The sequence below is a fragment of the Balaenoptera acutorostrata genome, chromosome 2 (assembly GCF_949987535.1).
Source record: "Balaenoptera acutorostrata chromosome 2, mBalAcu1.1, whole genome shotgun sequence".
Lineage (NCBI taxonomy): Eukaryota > Metazoa > Chordata > Mammalia > Artiodactyla > Balaenopteridae > Balaenoptera > Balaenoptera acutorostrata.
Window position 1 is genome coordinate 12078030 of NC_080065.1, and position 15801 is coordinate 12093830.

General features: G+C 48.1%; 1 protein-coding gene across 1 annotated transcript in view; it reads left to right on the forward strand.

Annotated features, from left to right (window-relative positions):
- Positions 1–15801, forward strand: part of ANKRD33B (ankyrin repeat domain 33B) — an 87902-nt gene extending 72101 nt beyond the window's left edge. The window contains exon 4 of the mRNA XM_028168031.2: positions 9066–15801. Within this exon, the coding sequence (XP_028023832.2) occupies positions 9066–9895 (830 nt within the window). The 3' untranslated portion in view covers positions 9896–15801. The remainder of the gene's footprint in view (positions 1–9065) is intronic.

Consider the following 15801-nt stretch of genomic DNA (forward strand, 5'->3'; position numbering starts at 1 on the left):
GTTCTTCACAAACGTGTGCTCTGGTCTTGACGCCGGCAAGATGGTCCTACTGAAGGTGGGCAAAGGGATGGCAGGGTCTGCCCAGGAGCCCTCCCGGGTGTCCGCTTGGTGGTGGGTGGAGTCATGTGGTCATATGATGTTGTAACTGAGCAAGGGCTCGTGTGCCCGCAGTGCAGAAAGCCATACTCGAATGACGGCGGGTATTCGCAGCAAAGTAAGGGTTTATTTGCAGGGCACCAAGCAAGGAGTATCGGCAGCTTATGCTCAGAAGACCTGAACCTCCTGATGGCTTTTAGGCAACGGTTTTTAAAGACAGTGTTAGGGGAGAGGGTCGTAGGCTGCCTGACCAGCTTGTTGACCTTCTGATCGGCTGGTGGGTGAGGTAACAGGGTGATGCTTCAGGAATCTCAATCTCAACCTTCGGGTTCCAGCCGGTCTGGGATCGAGTGCTTGTGGTCAGTGTACAGTGACCTTCCTCCACTGGGAGGGGGTCTTAGTTTCTGCAGAACAACTCAAAGATATGCACCAGACTGTCACCTATATCCCTTCAGGAGGAACTAGGAGTCCTGTGACTCTGTTGTCCTGGTCATTAACTGCTTAAGTCAGCTCTTTGGAACTCGAGGAAGGCCTAGGAGACTAAAGCCTTTTTCCTACAAACAAGAAACAGGGGACACGGATGGGCTTTTGCACCCGGGAAGGCCTCACAGGGTCCTGCTCGGTTTCAGTCCCCCCTTTTCTTTGATGTGCATCAATCCTGAGGAGAACAGGAGTGGGACAAGAAAGGGATTAAAGTTTTGGGTAGAGAGGTTCATCATAAACTGTGGGCATGGGACTCGGTTTTAGGGGTCTTGGTCTCCGTGTGGGGCAGTTTCTTTCTGGCCGGCATCACAGTGGAATGTTCTCAGGCTGGGCCAGCACGGCAGGCCCCCCTTTGCGCTTTTGGCCTCATCATCTTGAGGGAAGCCCCTCCTCTGAGCCTCTCTGTCCTCATCTGTGAAATGGGAGTAATGACTTCTTCCCCACCTCCCTGAGGATGAAATACATCACTTTGTAAACTCTCTGGGGCTACACATATTTAAGGAATTACTGAGCTGAATTCCTTGCGACTAATCTCTAGTTGTTTTCCCCCTCACTCTAAAATGGAATCAGTGATCATTGTTAGGGCGCACACGCCTCACTGGATTATTGTGACAATAAAATGAGAAAATGTATGTGAAGCACGCACCCAGGGCCAGGCGCAGAGGGAGCATCTCGAACAGTGGGAGATGCTGTTGTCGCCGTTATTTAATTTCATTATCTTAGTTTATTTTGTTTTTGTTCTTGGCACTGGGTTCAGCCGGTCTTGCTTGGCCCTACGAGCTCCCAGAGAGGCGGCATCCCCTCCCGTCTCAGTATCTTGGGGACCGCGTTAAAATCCTTCCAGGCACCAGCCTGGGCTAGTAGCTCTGTTTAGACAACTTGCTTCTTTTTGTAAATAAACCTTCATTTGGGGATAATGTTAGGTGTATGGAAAAGCGACAGAGATAGTAGAGACAGCACCCACAGAGCCCCGACTCAGCACCGCCCCCCACCCCCCCGACCATGTTAGCATCTTACCGAGAGGCAGAAACTGCACAATACAAGCCACTAAAGTCCAGACTTTATCCAGATGTCACCAGTTCTTCCACAGATGGCCCCTTTCTGTTCCAGCATCCCAGCCAGGCTCCCACACTGAGTTGTCACATGTCCCCAGTCTATTCTGGTCCCCAGTCTACTCTGGTCCCCAGAAGTTGCTCAGTCTTCATGCCTTGTTCATGACTTGGTCTTGACACTGGCCAATGAACACTGGTCCCCCAACCTGAGCCCATCTGTCTTTTTTCCTTGTGATTAGATTGGGGTTACAGGATTTGTTACAAACCTACTTTGGATTGTTTTTTTCTCCTGCTTTAACTGAAGTGTTTTAGGGGATGCTGTAAGAAAAATAAATTCAGTAAGCGAAGACAGAGGCTTCGAAGATGAAAACCTTCTTGGAATTAAAAAAGATCCTAATTAAAATTAATCTCATTGGTTGTGCTTTTGACTCAGTGACAGTTTCATTTTTTTAAAGTGAGATAGCCATTTCCACAGGGTTTATCAATGACATCAGGGAGGGATGGTTCCTCCTAATTTAATGGTGATTAGGATGCTTTTGTGTTTTGGGGGGAGCTTCATCTGCTTTTACTGCTTCTGGATCTAGTTATAATTGAGTGTAAATTAGCAATTCACTTTTACAACGAAAAACTTTCGATGTCAATCCAGGCATTTTCCCCAATGAATTAATTTGAATTACAAACTCTCTTGTTTTCAGATTAATTACCTTCTAATCAGTCTGGACCGTGCATGGGCTTTGCTGTCATTTTTTCCCCTGAGTCTGGTAGAGGTTTCAGGCATTTACAGATCACAGAACCTTTCAGATCTCGCGAGAGATGGGCCTGCTTAAGGGCAGTGTGTTCAACGCTAATGTGTTTTTCTTTCTTTTCCCTTAGTTATTTGGATAACAAATTTGGCATTAGGTTTTATATACCCTACCTTTCCTGTTCCCGTCAACGTGAGCACAACCCCATCAAAGTCTAGAATAATCCACATGAGTGCAGACCTCTAGTGCCTCCGTTCCTGAACTGTACCTGGTCAGAGCAGAATGGCCAATAGAACCAACTTGGAAATCAGGACCCCTGGTTTCAAATTCCAGCCCCACCATTCAGCCTCTCTATACCCAGGGCCAGTCACCTCCTGCTATGGGCCTGTTTCTTCTATAAAATTCAGTGAATGTCAGTAGTTACTGCAGGAGGTCATGATTGTGGATTGAGTGAGTTCACACTTGACAGCTCTCGGGGGCTCGCCTGGCATGGAGGAAGCCATCAGTCATTGCTGGTTGTCATTGTTATTGGTGACTTTATGTGTTCACTATTATTTGTTAAATGAGTGAAAAACTATGGTATATTTTTCCTTTTGAAAATATCCTTGTGATCAGGTACTTAAACTTTCTTATGGAGGGTGACTCAGGTTTCTTAATCTTGGCGCTGTCGATGTTTGGGGCCAAATAGTTCTTCGTGGTCGGGCTGGCCTGTGGGTTGTAGGATGTTCAGCAGCCTCCCTGGCCTCTGCCCACTAGGTGACTGTACCACCCCCCAGTTTTGATGACCAAAAATATCTCCAGACATTGCCAAACGTCCCATAGTGGGAAAGTGGCCTCTTGTTGAAAACCACTGATATAACTAATGTAAATGGGAAATGAAGGGAAAAGTGAAAAGAAAATCTGACACCTTTTTCAGGGAGCTTTTGAGCGGCCCTCTAAGGCTTTTATTGTTTAACTTATAGAATATTTTCATTTTTTACTATTGCCACTAAGTTACGTTATACTTTTTCCCAGGAAAGTGGGTCACATTTTCTTCTTACAGATGAGTCTGCATGTTTTAAAAGAAAAAACAATATGTGATTGAATGCCTTTCCTGGGTTTGGTACATAGCAATAGGATACTTGCTGAAATGTTTAAACAATTTGCAACAATATTTTAAAGTCTTCTTACTTCTGTTTGGATTTATCAATATTAAGAAAAACTAAGCCTGTAAAGATCCTAAAATCTGGGTATTTCTTTTGGATTGATGTTTACAGAATCAGGTCATCCTGTGATCATTTTAAAAGCAAAAGGCACGAGCATTACTACATATTAATAGTTAGGATAAAACTGTGTATCTCATTCTCATTTTTTCCAGTGCCGTGTTCTTCTGAACCTGAGTGTCTTTCTGCACCTGGGTTGAATTTCCGAGTTGCAATTTCATAATATTCAGTAAGAACTATTTCCTTTTGGAAATAATGAATCATTGAATTGAATGCCCCCCGAACTGTTTAGATTTTCCAATAGTTCATAACCTGTAGGTGCATATCAGCTCTTATCTTACCTTGTTGGGCAGAACGAAATAGTGTCAGAATTACCAGAACTCAGGCTTTTAATAAAATTATAACCAAGCTCTCGGGCTTCCCTGGTGGCTCAGTGGTTAAGAATCCACCTGCCAATGCAGGGGACACGGGTTCGAGCCCTGGTCCGGGAGGATCCCACATGCCGCGGAGCAACTAAGCCCATGTGCCACAGCTACTGAGCCTGCGCTCTAGAGCCCGTGAGCCACAACTGCTGAGCCCACGCTCCACAACTACTGAAGCCCGCGCGCCTAGAGCCCATGCTCTGCAACAAGAGAAGCCATCACAACGAGAAGCCCGCACAACGCAACGAAGAGTAGCCCCCGCTCGCCGCAACTAGAGAAAGCCCGTGCACAGCAATGAAGACCCAACGCAGCCAAAAATAAATAAATAAATTTTAAAAATATATATATGTAACCAAGTTCTGAACAGCTGATTTATTGGCTCTTTGGTTTTTGGCTTCCTGAGGAGTAACGTCAGCTCTGCTGATGAGATCCCAGGGGTTGGGGATAGGGCTGCAGAGCCTTGTTAATTCAGTGGAATATTAATGCCCCCAAGTGACAGGTGTATTTAATAAATGGCTCTGAGAAGCCGTATGACGGAAGCTGTGACTATCTCTGAAGAGAAGCAGAACCGGGTGGAGGTTGGCAGGTTCCAGACTGGCTTAAGAGAGCTGGCTCTCATACCTGAGGTGGTGGTGTCATTGCTGCGGCACTTGGGGAGCAAAAACAAGCAAACGGAAGCCTTGAACCTCCCTGGGATTCCGGGCAACAAAGCAGACAGAAAGGAAGGTGTAGGAGGCTCGTTTCATGAACAGAGAGTAGAGGCACTCCCGCTGTACATTGTGTGTTCATCCTTGCCTTAGGCAAGCCCTGACTATGTGTTTCTGGAAAGCCGAAGGATGTGATACCACCAGAGAGGTTTCTTTCTGTTTACAGAGGAAAACATGAATTTTCTGTGACTAAGATAGAATAGTGTCAAGTTACTAGGCAGAGAAACGGCTAAAAATCAGGCATTTCATGTCACCAAGGGTACCGTCTTAGCTTGGGCACCCACGAGAGCCAACCGTGAGACAAGGGGGCAAGTGGTTGTTCTGGAAAGTCACCCCTGCAAGCCGGTCAGGGATAAGGAAGCCAGATTGGGAAGACTGGAAGACGAACCCGTGTGAGCTCATTAGCTGGTTACCCTGCAGGCTGTGGGCTTGAGCCCTGCTGAGACCCTCTGAAAGACTGAAACGCCTGAGGGTAGGGTGGGATCACCCGCCCCACCCCCTTCAAGGGCTCTTCCCTGTGACCCTGCATCCTGATTATACCCGAAGTGTCCAAGATACAGGCCACAGATAGCACAGGAGGAGGCCTGTAAGGACCGGTCCACAGTGGTCTTGTGTGACTATCACCAGAGGAAAATGGTGATTCCCTCGGTTCTCGTCCTCCCGAAGAGAAAGAATTCAGTCCAGAGACATAGAGCAGTTTTAAGTAGCAAGAGTTTTTTATTAAGCAAAGCAAAAGTACACTCCGGAGAGAGAGAAGGGGCGTGGGGTTGTTTGGAAACTGGATGCAGCCCCGCGGTAGGGCTGGGGTTGATTTTTCAGAGTGGTGGAAAGCCCCTCAGGTCCTGCATCATTTGACTGCCAAGCTGATTGACAGCTTCAGGTTATATAACTTCTTCCTTCTGCGCAGGCGCTTACCCACAGGCACCCGAGCAAAACCCACAGAAGGGTGATGGGTGCAGAAACCACAGTGCTAATTTATTACAAACACAGCGTAATGAACCCCGGGTTACTCTGAGTCACCTTTTAGGCCTTGCTATGCCCTCACCAACCTGTGCTGGCGGTTTTATCTTGTTTGGTGTTGATAAGGCTGGAGACTTAACGGTCCTTAACCACAAAAGGGAGGCTCTCTGGGCATGTTCTAATCACCAGTGTCCAGGTGGGGGAGGGAAAGATGACCCCGTCCAGGATGGGGAAGGGACCTGCTCATGTCTAACTATCTAACGTGACCAGAAGGGTCTCTCGGCAAGAGGGGGACCAGATAGGGGCTCTGAAGGGTAGATAACATGGGGATGGGGGCTTATAGATAAATAGGAAAGGAAGTGACGCACCCTGGGCTCTGCCTGCCTCCTGCTGGTCCCAGGGACCTGGCCTTGACTGTTGGGGGAAAGCGTCCTAAGAATGAGCAACGGAAGGTAGATTGTTTTCCTTTAGTGCCTTTTAGGGTGCTTTCTGCTTCCAGTAACAGAAATCCTGACTTGACGGTGGCTTAAAGAAAGCAGGTGTCTGTCTGTCTCACCTCACTGGAAGTCACCGTGCAGAGCTTGGCCCTGGACTCCGTGAGGACGTCACAGACCCAGGTTTCTTCCTCTCGTCCACTCAGCTCCACACGGCCCCCCAACCACCTGCCAGTGTGTTGACTGGTCACCTCATGATTGCACGATGGTCACCAGAGCTCCAGGCCTCAGGTTCATCGGTCCCTTCGATCAGGGTGCAACAGCCTTCTCTTTGTGGCTCACTAGAGGCTGGGGGAATGGGGAACAAGATGGCAGGTCATCGAGGTTAGAACTATAATCCTCAGTGGGGTGGGGATGTGTGTGATCCCCCCAGGGGACATTTTTGGTTGTCACAACTGGTGAAGTGCTACTGGCATCTAGTGCCCAGAGAACAGGGATGCTGTTAAAAGCCCTACAATTCCCAAAACACATAGTCATCTGGCCCCAAATGTCAGTACTGCCAAGTTTTGAAACTCAGGGTTAGACCAGTCATGATGCATTGCCTAGAACTGAGTAGTTGCTGCCTTGAAGAAAGTAGAGGATTCTGTATAGACAGCTCACAGCACTCAACGTGGCAGCAAATGGACTCATTGGCAGGAGCCCAGCCTTTGCACGGCTGGAGCCCTGGGTGAAACAACATGGGGTGGGAGATGAGGATGCCGATTGTCTCTTGGGCAGGCGATGGGTACCTTGGCCTTTGAGAGGTGCTCCGTATTCTCTGAAAGATATAAGTATAACGTGCTAATCATCAGTACTTGCCTTTCATGATTTAATGACTATGCCCAGGCCTTTAATATTACCCTTAATAGTACTTTCTTAAGGAAATGAATCCCTCATTTATAGCATGACTCAGATTCTTGAGCTGCATTACAGTCAGAACGGCCTCTGTTCTTTACAGTGTTTCTATTTTCCAAGATGATTTTGAAAAGGAAGAGGCGCACTCAACTTTTGACAGCTGTTCCTTTAGTTTTCCATTAGCATTTGAAAAATGTCTCTTTCAAGCAGCGTTCATTAAGATTTTAATTTTTCAGTTTGCTCCTTTTTTAAGTGACGTGCAACGAATTAAGGTTTAATATGTCATCTATTTTTTGCAATGACATTTTTACTGCCCCCTTTTCATTTCAGTCCGTTTATAAATTGTACTGTAGCTAATGAGTTCCATCCTGATTTCCAGTTCCCAATAATTACCACTCTTCTAATATGTTAACGTGTCACATTACCGTCCGGTAAGAGCATTACCGGACGAGCTCAGGTGAGCTGGGTCTGCCTCGGCCATGGGGCCACTGAGGGCTATGGGGCAGGGAAGTCGCTGAGACCCCCTGCTGCTCTTATTCATATTCACCAGCCATCGCATGACGGAGACACGGGTCTGTGTGGGATGTAAATGCAGAAGCTTCTGCCAGGCCTGGTCCCTGGGTAGACTAGATAATTGCCCTACTTCCCACATTGCTTTGCCAGTGGAAATATGACTAATGGGAGTTGAAATCCTGAACGATTTTTAACTGTATATTCGGCTGAGATTGGACCAAGATTAATTGAATAGCAACCCCTGATTAATTTCTATTTTACCACCAAGCTGAAGCTTAGGAACATTTCATCAAGTTGAGCTGAAGTTTAACTTTGCAATATTAAGAGGAGGCAGTGGCTGGTGTGGAGGAGATTTATTAAGGAAGTGACCAGTGTAAGGGAGACCGTGAGGATGTAGGAGATGCAGCCTCTGTCCTCCAGAAAGACAGAACCGATGGGAGATATATATTAAGAGATTTATTTTAGGGAATTGGCTCACGTGATTTGGGGGGTTGGTAAGCCCGGAATCTGTAGGACAGGCCAGTGGGCTGGAGACTTGGGCAGGAGTGGATGCTGCAGTCTTCAGGCTGAATTCTTTCTTCTCCAGGAAACTTCAACTTTTGCTCCTAAGACCTTGGACGAGGCTCACCCACATTTTGGGTGGTAATCTGGACTTAAAGTCAACCAGTTGTGGATGCTACCGCACCTACAAAACACCTTCACAGCGCACCTGGATTAGTGCTGGGTTAAGTCCCTGAGTACTAGACCCTGGCCCTGTTGACACAGAAAAGTGTCACAGAGGAAGAGCCCCCCTGCAGGGTGGTGGGAAGTGCAGGCAGCTGAGGGTCAGGACCCGGGTCTGAGCACTTCTCTCTTACCAGCTTCGAGGTCTCCAGCAGTGCCCTCAGCCACTGGGACCACCATCCATTCTGTAACAAACGTTTATTAAATGCATGCCTCCTACCAGCCAGAACTGTATGTGTTAAGGAAGCAAAAATGACTTAAGTTTTTGCTTAAACTGCCTCTGTCCTGGAGAAGCCCACGACCCACGACCAACTAACCACCAGCACGAAAAGTGAAGGACCACACGTTTCCTGTAAGATAAGATCCATAAACGTCCCCACAAGAAATCTTGGAGGAAAAAGGGAGATGATAAATAAATAGGACACTGAATGCTTTGCCCGTGAGTTACTGTTAGTATTTTTAGAACATTCTAGTAGCATCCGCCAAGTGTTACAAAGCACCTTTGTGGTCTGATTGTGTCTCCATTGCTGGAAAGCCATGAAATCTTATTTCTATAAAAAAAATTCCACGATTTAGGTGCTGAGTTTAGGGGGTTTTATTTAGGAAAGATAAACCATTAAGTGGAGCACTTAAAGGTTGGTTGTGTTACAATAGTAAACGCAACAGGTGTCGGTCAGGTGTGGGTTCATCCAGGTGGCCCAGCTCCAGGGTAGAGTCTTGTTAGAAGGTTTTGGAAGTTTCGCTTTTGATCCATTTCACTGTCTTTTCGTTTTCTGCCTGTGGAAGGGAGGTCTTATTGCATCCACCCATTCCTGTTTCTACTTTGCGGTTTTCAGGGGCAGATGTCCACGCCAGGGACCCTCACCGCAGGATGTCGTCCCAGGAGTGGGCTACTTACACGGGACGGTTTGAAGCGGTCCACGTCATCCAGAGGCTGCTGGAGCGACCCTGCCCAGAGCAGTTTGGGGAACAGTACAAGCCAGAGCTGCCGCTGGCCCCCGAGGTGGGTCCGAAGCCTGCGGGCTCCAAGAACTGCTTGCAGAGGCTCACCGAGTTTGTGCGGTCCATACTTACCTCCCGCTTGCGCCAAGGCCTGGAGGATGGGGGCGTCCTGGACCACATGGTCAGGATGACCACGAGCCTCTACAGCCCCGCCGTGGCCGTCGTCTGCCAGACCATGTGCCCCGAGAACCCCCCCTGTGTAGGGAAAAGGCGGCTGGCGGTGCAGGAAATCCTGGCGGCACGGGGGGACCTGGATACGCAAGCCCAAGAGAGGGACAAAGCGGAGGGCACCGAGCAGCGATTCCGGACCTCCCAGGCCGCGGGGGTCTCCAGAGAGGGGGCCCCCAGAGCCAGCTCCACGTCTTCCCAGCTGCCAGCTGCCCCGCGGAAGGCCAGCCTCCTGTCCCTGCAACTGCTGCGGCGGAGCAGCGTGCGGCCGGGCGTGGTCATCCCCAAGGTGCGCGTCAGCAAGGCACCCGCGCCCACCTTCCAGCCCGAGCGGGCGGCGAAGGGCAGCACCAAGGACAGCGCCCACCTGCAGCTCCCCAAGTGGAGGTACAAGGAGGCCAAGGAGGAAAGAAGGAAGGCGGAAGAGGCAGAGAAGCAGCGGCTGGCCAGGGCGCAGAAGGAGAAGCGGGCACCGTCCTGGAGGAAAAGGACGTGAGGGGGGGTGGGGTGTGTCTGGCGGGGGGAGGAAGGACGCAGAACCCGGCCGGGGATGAGATGCTGCCCGGAGCCCCAGAGGAGGTGGCGGCGAGGCCGGGTGGGCTCCTCCCTGGGAAGGAAGCGCCTCCGCCCGGCCCCTTGCCTTTTACGCACCACACGTCCCTGTGCCCCGCAGGCTCCTTCGGGCCCGAGAAAACGTTTGTGTTTGTTCAGTTTGCACCCAAGAGTGAATTGGGCATAGCACTAATCGATTTGCCTAAAACCAGTTCCCTTAGCAGTCAGTACACTTAGTGGGCGTTTTACCTAAAAGTTTATCTTTAGAACCTCAGTTAAGAAATTTCAGAAGGGCATTTTCTGTATAATTTTGTATTTTTAATCACAGTCAAATGTGCAGCACTTTACCAGCCCCATACAGAGATGGAGCTCTTTGTACTTAGGATGGTTTTAATGCATTTGTCTGAAGACCCTTTGTTTAAAGTACCGGTTCTAGCAATAATTACTTGTGACATCCCTATGATTTCACACAGAATTTGTGGCATTCTCCCCCCTTTTGCTGTTTGTTTGGGTCTTTGCCTTTCCATCTCATGTGGGTGCCCATGAGCACCGCATGTTCTTAATTGGATTAAGTGATGCAGAATATTTCTTTCCATTTGATGGAGGCATTTACTTTACAGCAAAATGATCAAGTAAGCTAGAGGAATCAGATTTCCTTGTACATCCAGTGCTAAAAAATGATGAAAACCCGGTTGTCAAAGTAGGAGACTGCATAGAGAAGCACGTATTTATTGCTAGAACTAAACTCATTTTAAGCAAGGGATTTTAGATAAACTGTATACAAAGTCTTGAACATATTCAAAAATAGATATTGACATAAAAAAGTATTTAAGAAAATAGGGGCAAATTTAATAATTATTACTGGAAACAAAAGTAAGTTATGTGCTCTTAGATAAATTGAATTCAGATATCCTTAAAATGTAAAAAAGATGCAAAAAGCATAAGGAACCCAGAGTTCTGCAGACTGCTGAAATGGGGGCAGGCGTAAATTTTTAGAGAAATAGGGATTAGAATTGAATATTAAGCAAACGTGTTTTAGGCAAATTTGCCTGGAGTGAGCTGGGTTGCTTCCTCCTCCTGACTCAATTCCAAGGAATCCCTGGTGTGGAATTACTTTCTTTTTTTCTTTGATGACTGCCCCTGATGTTCAGTTCACCCTCATGGCGACTTTGTTGACTTTCCAAGATGTCGGGACTTTGGCAGAGCATGTGTGTGATTTGCCCCGGGCCCTGAGCTCTCCGAGGGAGTTATCTCCAAAGCACTGAGAAATTCTAATGAATCTCTGGCCATCTGGGTTGCAGAGTCTCTCTCACATATGCACTACCAACAGCACTTTATTTAAATATTATCCTGTTCAGAAGCCATAGATTTAAAATATTACAGACCAGTTTGGAAGCTCTTTATTATAACCCTAGATTCGCAGGGGAAATCGCACTCCCTGGCTATGCGGTAACGAACACCTGTCTGTCTCATTATGTGGGCGGGGTAGCGCCGGCTCCCCCTCTTCCCCCCCATCCTTCAGAATTGAGCATCTCACACTCACCTTCCCCAGAATCTCAATAGACCATCAGGCTGCACCCAGACTGATGGGAGACAGGCGTGACGATGATACAGCTCTTAAAGTCAGATTTTAGTGAGTTCCTCCCTCATCGCAGAAGGGCGCAAGAAGAATGGCACAGAGGTCTGGACCCACTTTGAGCATCACTGATATAGTTGGCTGTTGGGTCACTTTCGTGCCTAAGAGTTGAGGTTGGCCAAGTCCCCTTGGATGAGATGAAGGCTGGTCCCCGAGGTGGAGAGAAACACCCGTTTCCCTGACAGTCCAATCCATATCCTTTGAGATCATTTTTGTGTTTATGTATTTTCGTTGCTTTGAATGGTTGGCTGCGTTTTTCTCACCAAGGGGTCAGCCCTCCTCCCTCCCCTCCAGTGTCGGTCAGGGATGGGGCACTGATGAGCAATGTCCCCCCCCCCCCCAGCTCTGTCACCACATACATTCCCTGCTGACCCCTTTGCCTCCTTTTTTCCTTATTTGCTTTTTCTTTGTTTTGCCTGTTTCCTGCTCCAGATTTAGCTAAATGCCTTGATCATCCCTGGCCCCACTACTCTGAGATCTAAAAAGGGCGGAAGAGCAAGGCAATGCTGAGAGGTCAACAGTGTCCCTGTGGAATTATCATGTCATGCCCTCCAAACACCCAAGAGTGAATGAACGGCAGATTCCGCCAGCTGCTTCCGTGCAGAATGTTGGCACAACTCCCCCACCTGCACCCCGCACTTTCCCCCTTTTTTCTCTTTAAGGAGGGAGAGTTGGTTTGCTCTCCTAACAGGTGATAGCACCGCCCTGCCGTACAGAGCAGGCGGGATCTGGCGTCTGCTTGCGCTCCTGATGTCTATTAACTGTAAATAGTGAATCTCAACTTGACAGGTACCCTCTCAGGGATTTATATATAAATGCAGTTAGGGGAAAAGCTGAAGTCTATTTTAATACTTTTTAGCATCTGAGTGCGTTATGATTAAACTAGATAGAAGAAATATTTCTAAGACAATGTCAGTGCTGCTGTTTTCTGGGGAGAGGCCTGGGAATCACCCCTCGTGTTGAGATTTCTTGATTAGTAGAAACTCGGGACTCTGGCAGCTGAAATGGCTTTGGAGTGGATGTGAAGTCACTTCAGTGCCTCTAAGTTGCCTCTTGTGGATGTGAACCCTTGTATCAAAAAAAAAAAAAAAATTCAGCCTTTATGTATGTGGAGATGGCATAGAGTGACAACACAGATGGACCATTCATCACTTTCACCTCTGCAGCTGTTTCCTCCCCATCTGATCCAGGGGTGTGTGGTGTGACGGTGACAGTGTTTTCTATCTGCTTATGCAAATCGTGTTCTACAGTCAGCCGAGCGCCAAGCTCACTGCTGGGAGCGGGGAGGGAAAAGCTGGAATGACCGCGGTGTTCAGAGACTTTGCACGTCTTTGGCTACCTTTGAGAAATGCAACACACGACACTGTGGACCTTCGTGACTTTTTCTGCAGCACCTCCCCACGAGCTCCTGGCGGCACTAGAGGCCTCGGAAATAGGGTCGGAAATTGCAGTAGTTCGTCATCTCAACTTCGGGCACTCCTGCTACTCGCTCATTCTGCATTGGAGGACAGAGTTCGTGATGTCAGTTGGAAAGTGGGATTTGTGGATGCAGGGTGGCCAGGGCAGGCCGCCTCTGCCCGCTTCCTTCCGTGCTGTGGGCGACCAGGTCTCTGGAAGTCCACTGAGTGGAGATGAGGCTGTGAAACAATCCCGTGAGGTGGGCCACACCCCAATCCTGAAGTGGATGCAAAGCCTGCTGTCTCCAGGGAAGAATCATGGGTACCGAGTTACTATGAAGAAAAGCACCCCTGAGGGGTCGTTAAATGAGCTAAGACTAAGAAGTAGGGACGATCTGACTCTTGCAGCCTCTGGCAGGATCACTGTATTCCCCGCTCATCCATGCTACGTTAAGGCGGAGACTGTCTTTTCATCATTCACTGGAGCTTGCTCCGCGAAAGGAGTCCTAGCCCTGACGGATGTCAGGTGCAGTGCTTACCCCAGGTTCACTTGGAGACCTGTGCTCGCTCATTTCCCATCCTGATACAATGCAGGTACTTGCTGCAGGGCTAAGATTATCAGGAACTATTGTAAGCTGCTAATCGAAATCCATCTTTTATAGGATGAAGTGCTGACACTTTTTCTTTTTCACAGTATTTGGGGAAATCCTAACGCGCTACCCAAGTATTCCCTCGCGAGCCTTTCCGTCCCACGTGGGTAACTGTTTGGATTCTGCATTCGGCTGTGGGTGCCCGGCTCACAGGATCCCTCAGGGCTCTGGTCTGTGTGTCTGGTTTCCTCGGCGGCAGGCTCACACTGGGCCCCTTTCAGCCGAGCCTGGCGGACCATGGTCTTCTGGGGAAGGAATGGCAGAAGACCCATCACGCCTGATGCTCATAAAACAACAAAGTCCCATTTGCGACAACAGCTGGCATTGGGCACATAATCACGGCAGCGGGAGGGAGGGCTGTTGCCACGAAGAACTTACAGCAAACCAGCTCTTCCTGCAAACGCTGGTTGCCGCCCTCTCCATGCATTTAGACTTTGTTTCAGACGTCCGTGTGACGCTTGAATCAGCTACTCGTGGCTGTGCTCTTGAATCCACATGTTTCTTCATTAACATTTAAAATAAGTGGCTAAAAAAATTCCTCTGGAGGTTTTTTATTTTAAAGAAATAGAAAAAAACAAAAAACCACCACTGCCTGGTTTGATGTAGCTCATTTTTGAGGGACTCAGTTGAATGCCAGGGCTGCGTGCAAAGTCTCTCCTTCCCCTGACCCAGCCTGAACTAAGGCTCATGTGAAAGGCACAGCCCTGCGGTGCTCTGATGGCCCTCAGCTGCAAGTGGAGGTGTGTGATGTGATGTGATGAGTGCACACACACACACACACACACACACACAGGAAGGAGTCCGGGCTTTGTGCTCACAGACGGGACTGCCATTGTGGCTCTCAGGTAACGTCTGGTGTGACCTGATTGGATGGCACGTAGTGGAAGGTGGGACGGCCCAAGACCCCCACTGGGAGGACTCCAGTGTGTCCACTGTGGCACAGGACACAGCCAGTGTGTCATAACGCAGGTCTTGTCGAAAGGTGGTGTTGGCCTGGGCGGCTCATGTAGGAGCTCCTGGGCAAGGTTGTGTAGCCGGGCCTGGGCCGTCGCTCTGCTGTTGGCTGCCTCCTTGGCATGGAGGGGCAGAATCCAGAGGGGCTGCTTGGGGAGCTCCACCAGGCATTCACCCCATGGCACTAGGCTAACCACAGAGTCAGCGTCTTACCCTGCGGAGGCACTGAGACCTTCCCAAGTCTGCCCAAGTATCAGTACTCTAATTAATCAACGCTAACACAGTTTGGTTTTTGAGAGAATCATTTCATCATAATGGGACACCTTTATATTGTTTTGGAAGAACATGAAGACGAGAAACAAAATGAAGCCAGCCGTTGCAGGCACGGCAGTGGCCTGTGTTGATTCGATGCTTTATGAAATTTTGGGAGGTCACATTGAAGCACTTTAACACCAGTTTTTGAGAAGAAGTTCTAGAAGCTGGTTTGGAACCTCACAGCTCTGTCAAACAGGATGAAAACCAGAAAAGGATGCTATAAACCTGGCCATGTTACCAGCAACCCTGTGAGCCTCTCGGCCATGCTAAGGAATTTGAATACTAGACCCCATTCAAACAAACAGGCAAAGCTAATCTCATTGGAATTCTCTCTTCATTCAAATCCTTGTTCTGCCTCACATGTATTGGGTGTCTGAGAATGTGTGTTTTTAACAAGGGTGACTAAGAAGTGTATGGACTTTGCACAGGTGCCAGGTTTCAGGTTATGTCATGTTGGTATAAGCTTTGTTTTCTGAATGTAAAACTATTTTCATTGTCATTTCTAAAAATCCCGTAGATTTCCGGATATTGTAAAAATGTTGAATAAGGATATAGGTGTGTAAATTTCATAGTGTTTTATTTTGAGGTGAGAGTTTTGTTACAGTTTATAAAAGATATTTTTCTATTTAGACCTCAGGGCTATTTGGGGACCTACAAATAAATGTGACCCCAGCAGTTTCAATTCTTGATATCCAAACGGTTAATAATCATCTTTAAGTTAAATAGGATATATTATTCAGCAGAAAGAATGTGTCTTTCCCTTTTAGCTTCTCTTTTAACAAACTCTGTATCTAAAGTTTAAAACGTGTAGCAAAAAGGATGTGGGTCATGTAAAAATGTGGGGAAATTGTGGCTACGGAATTTAAAATCACTTGTGAAATAAAGTCTTATGGTACAA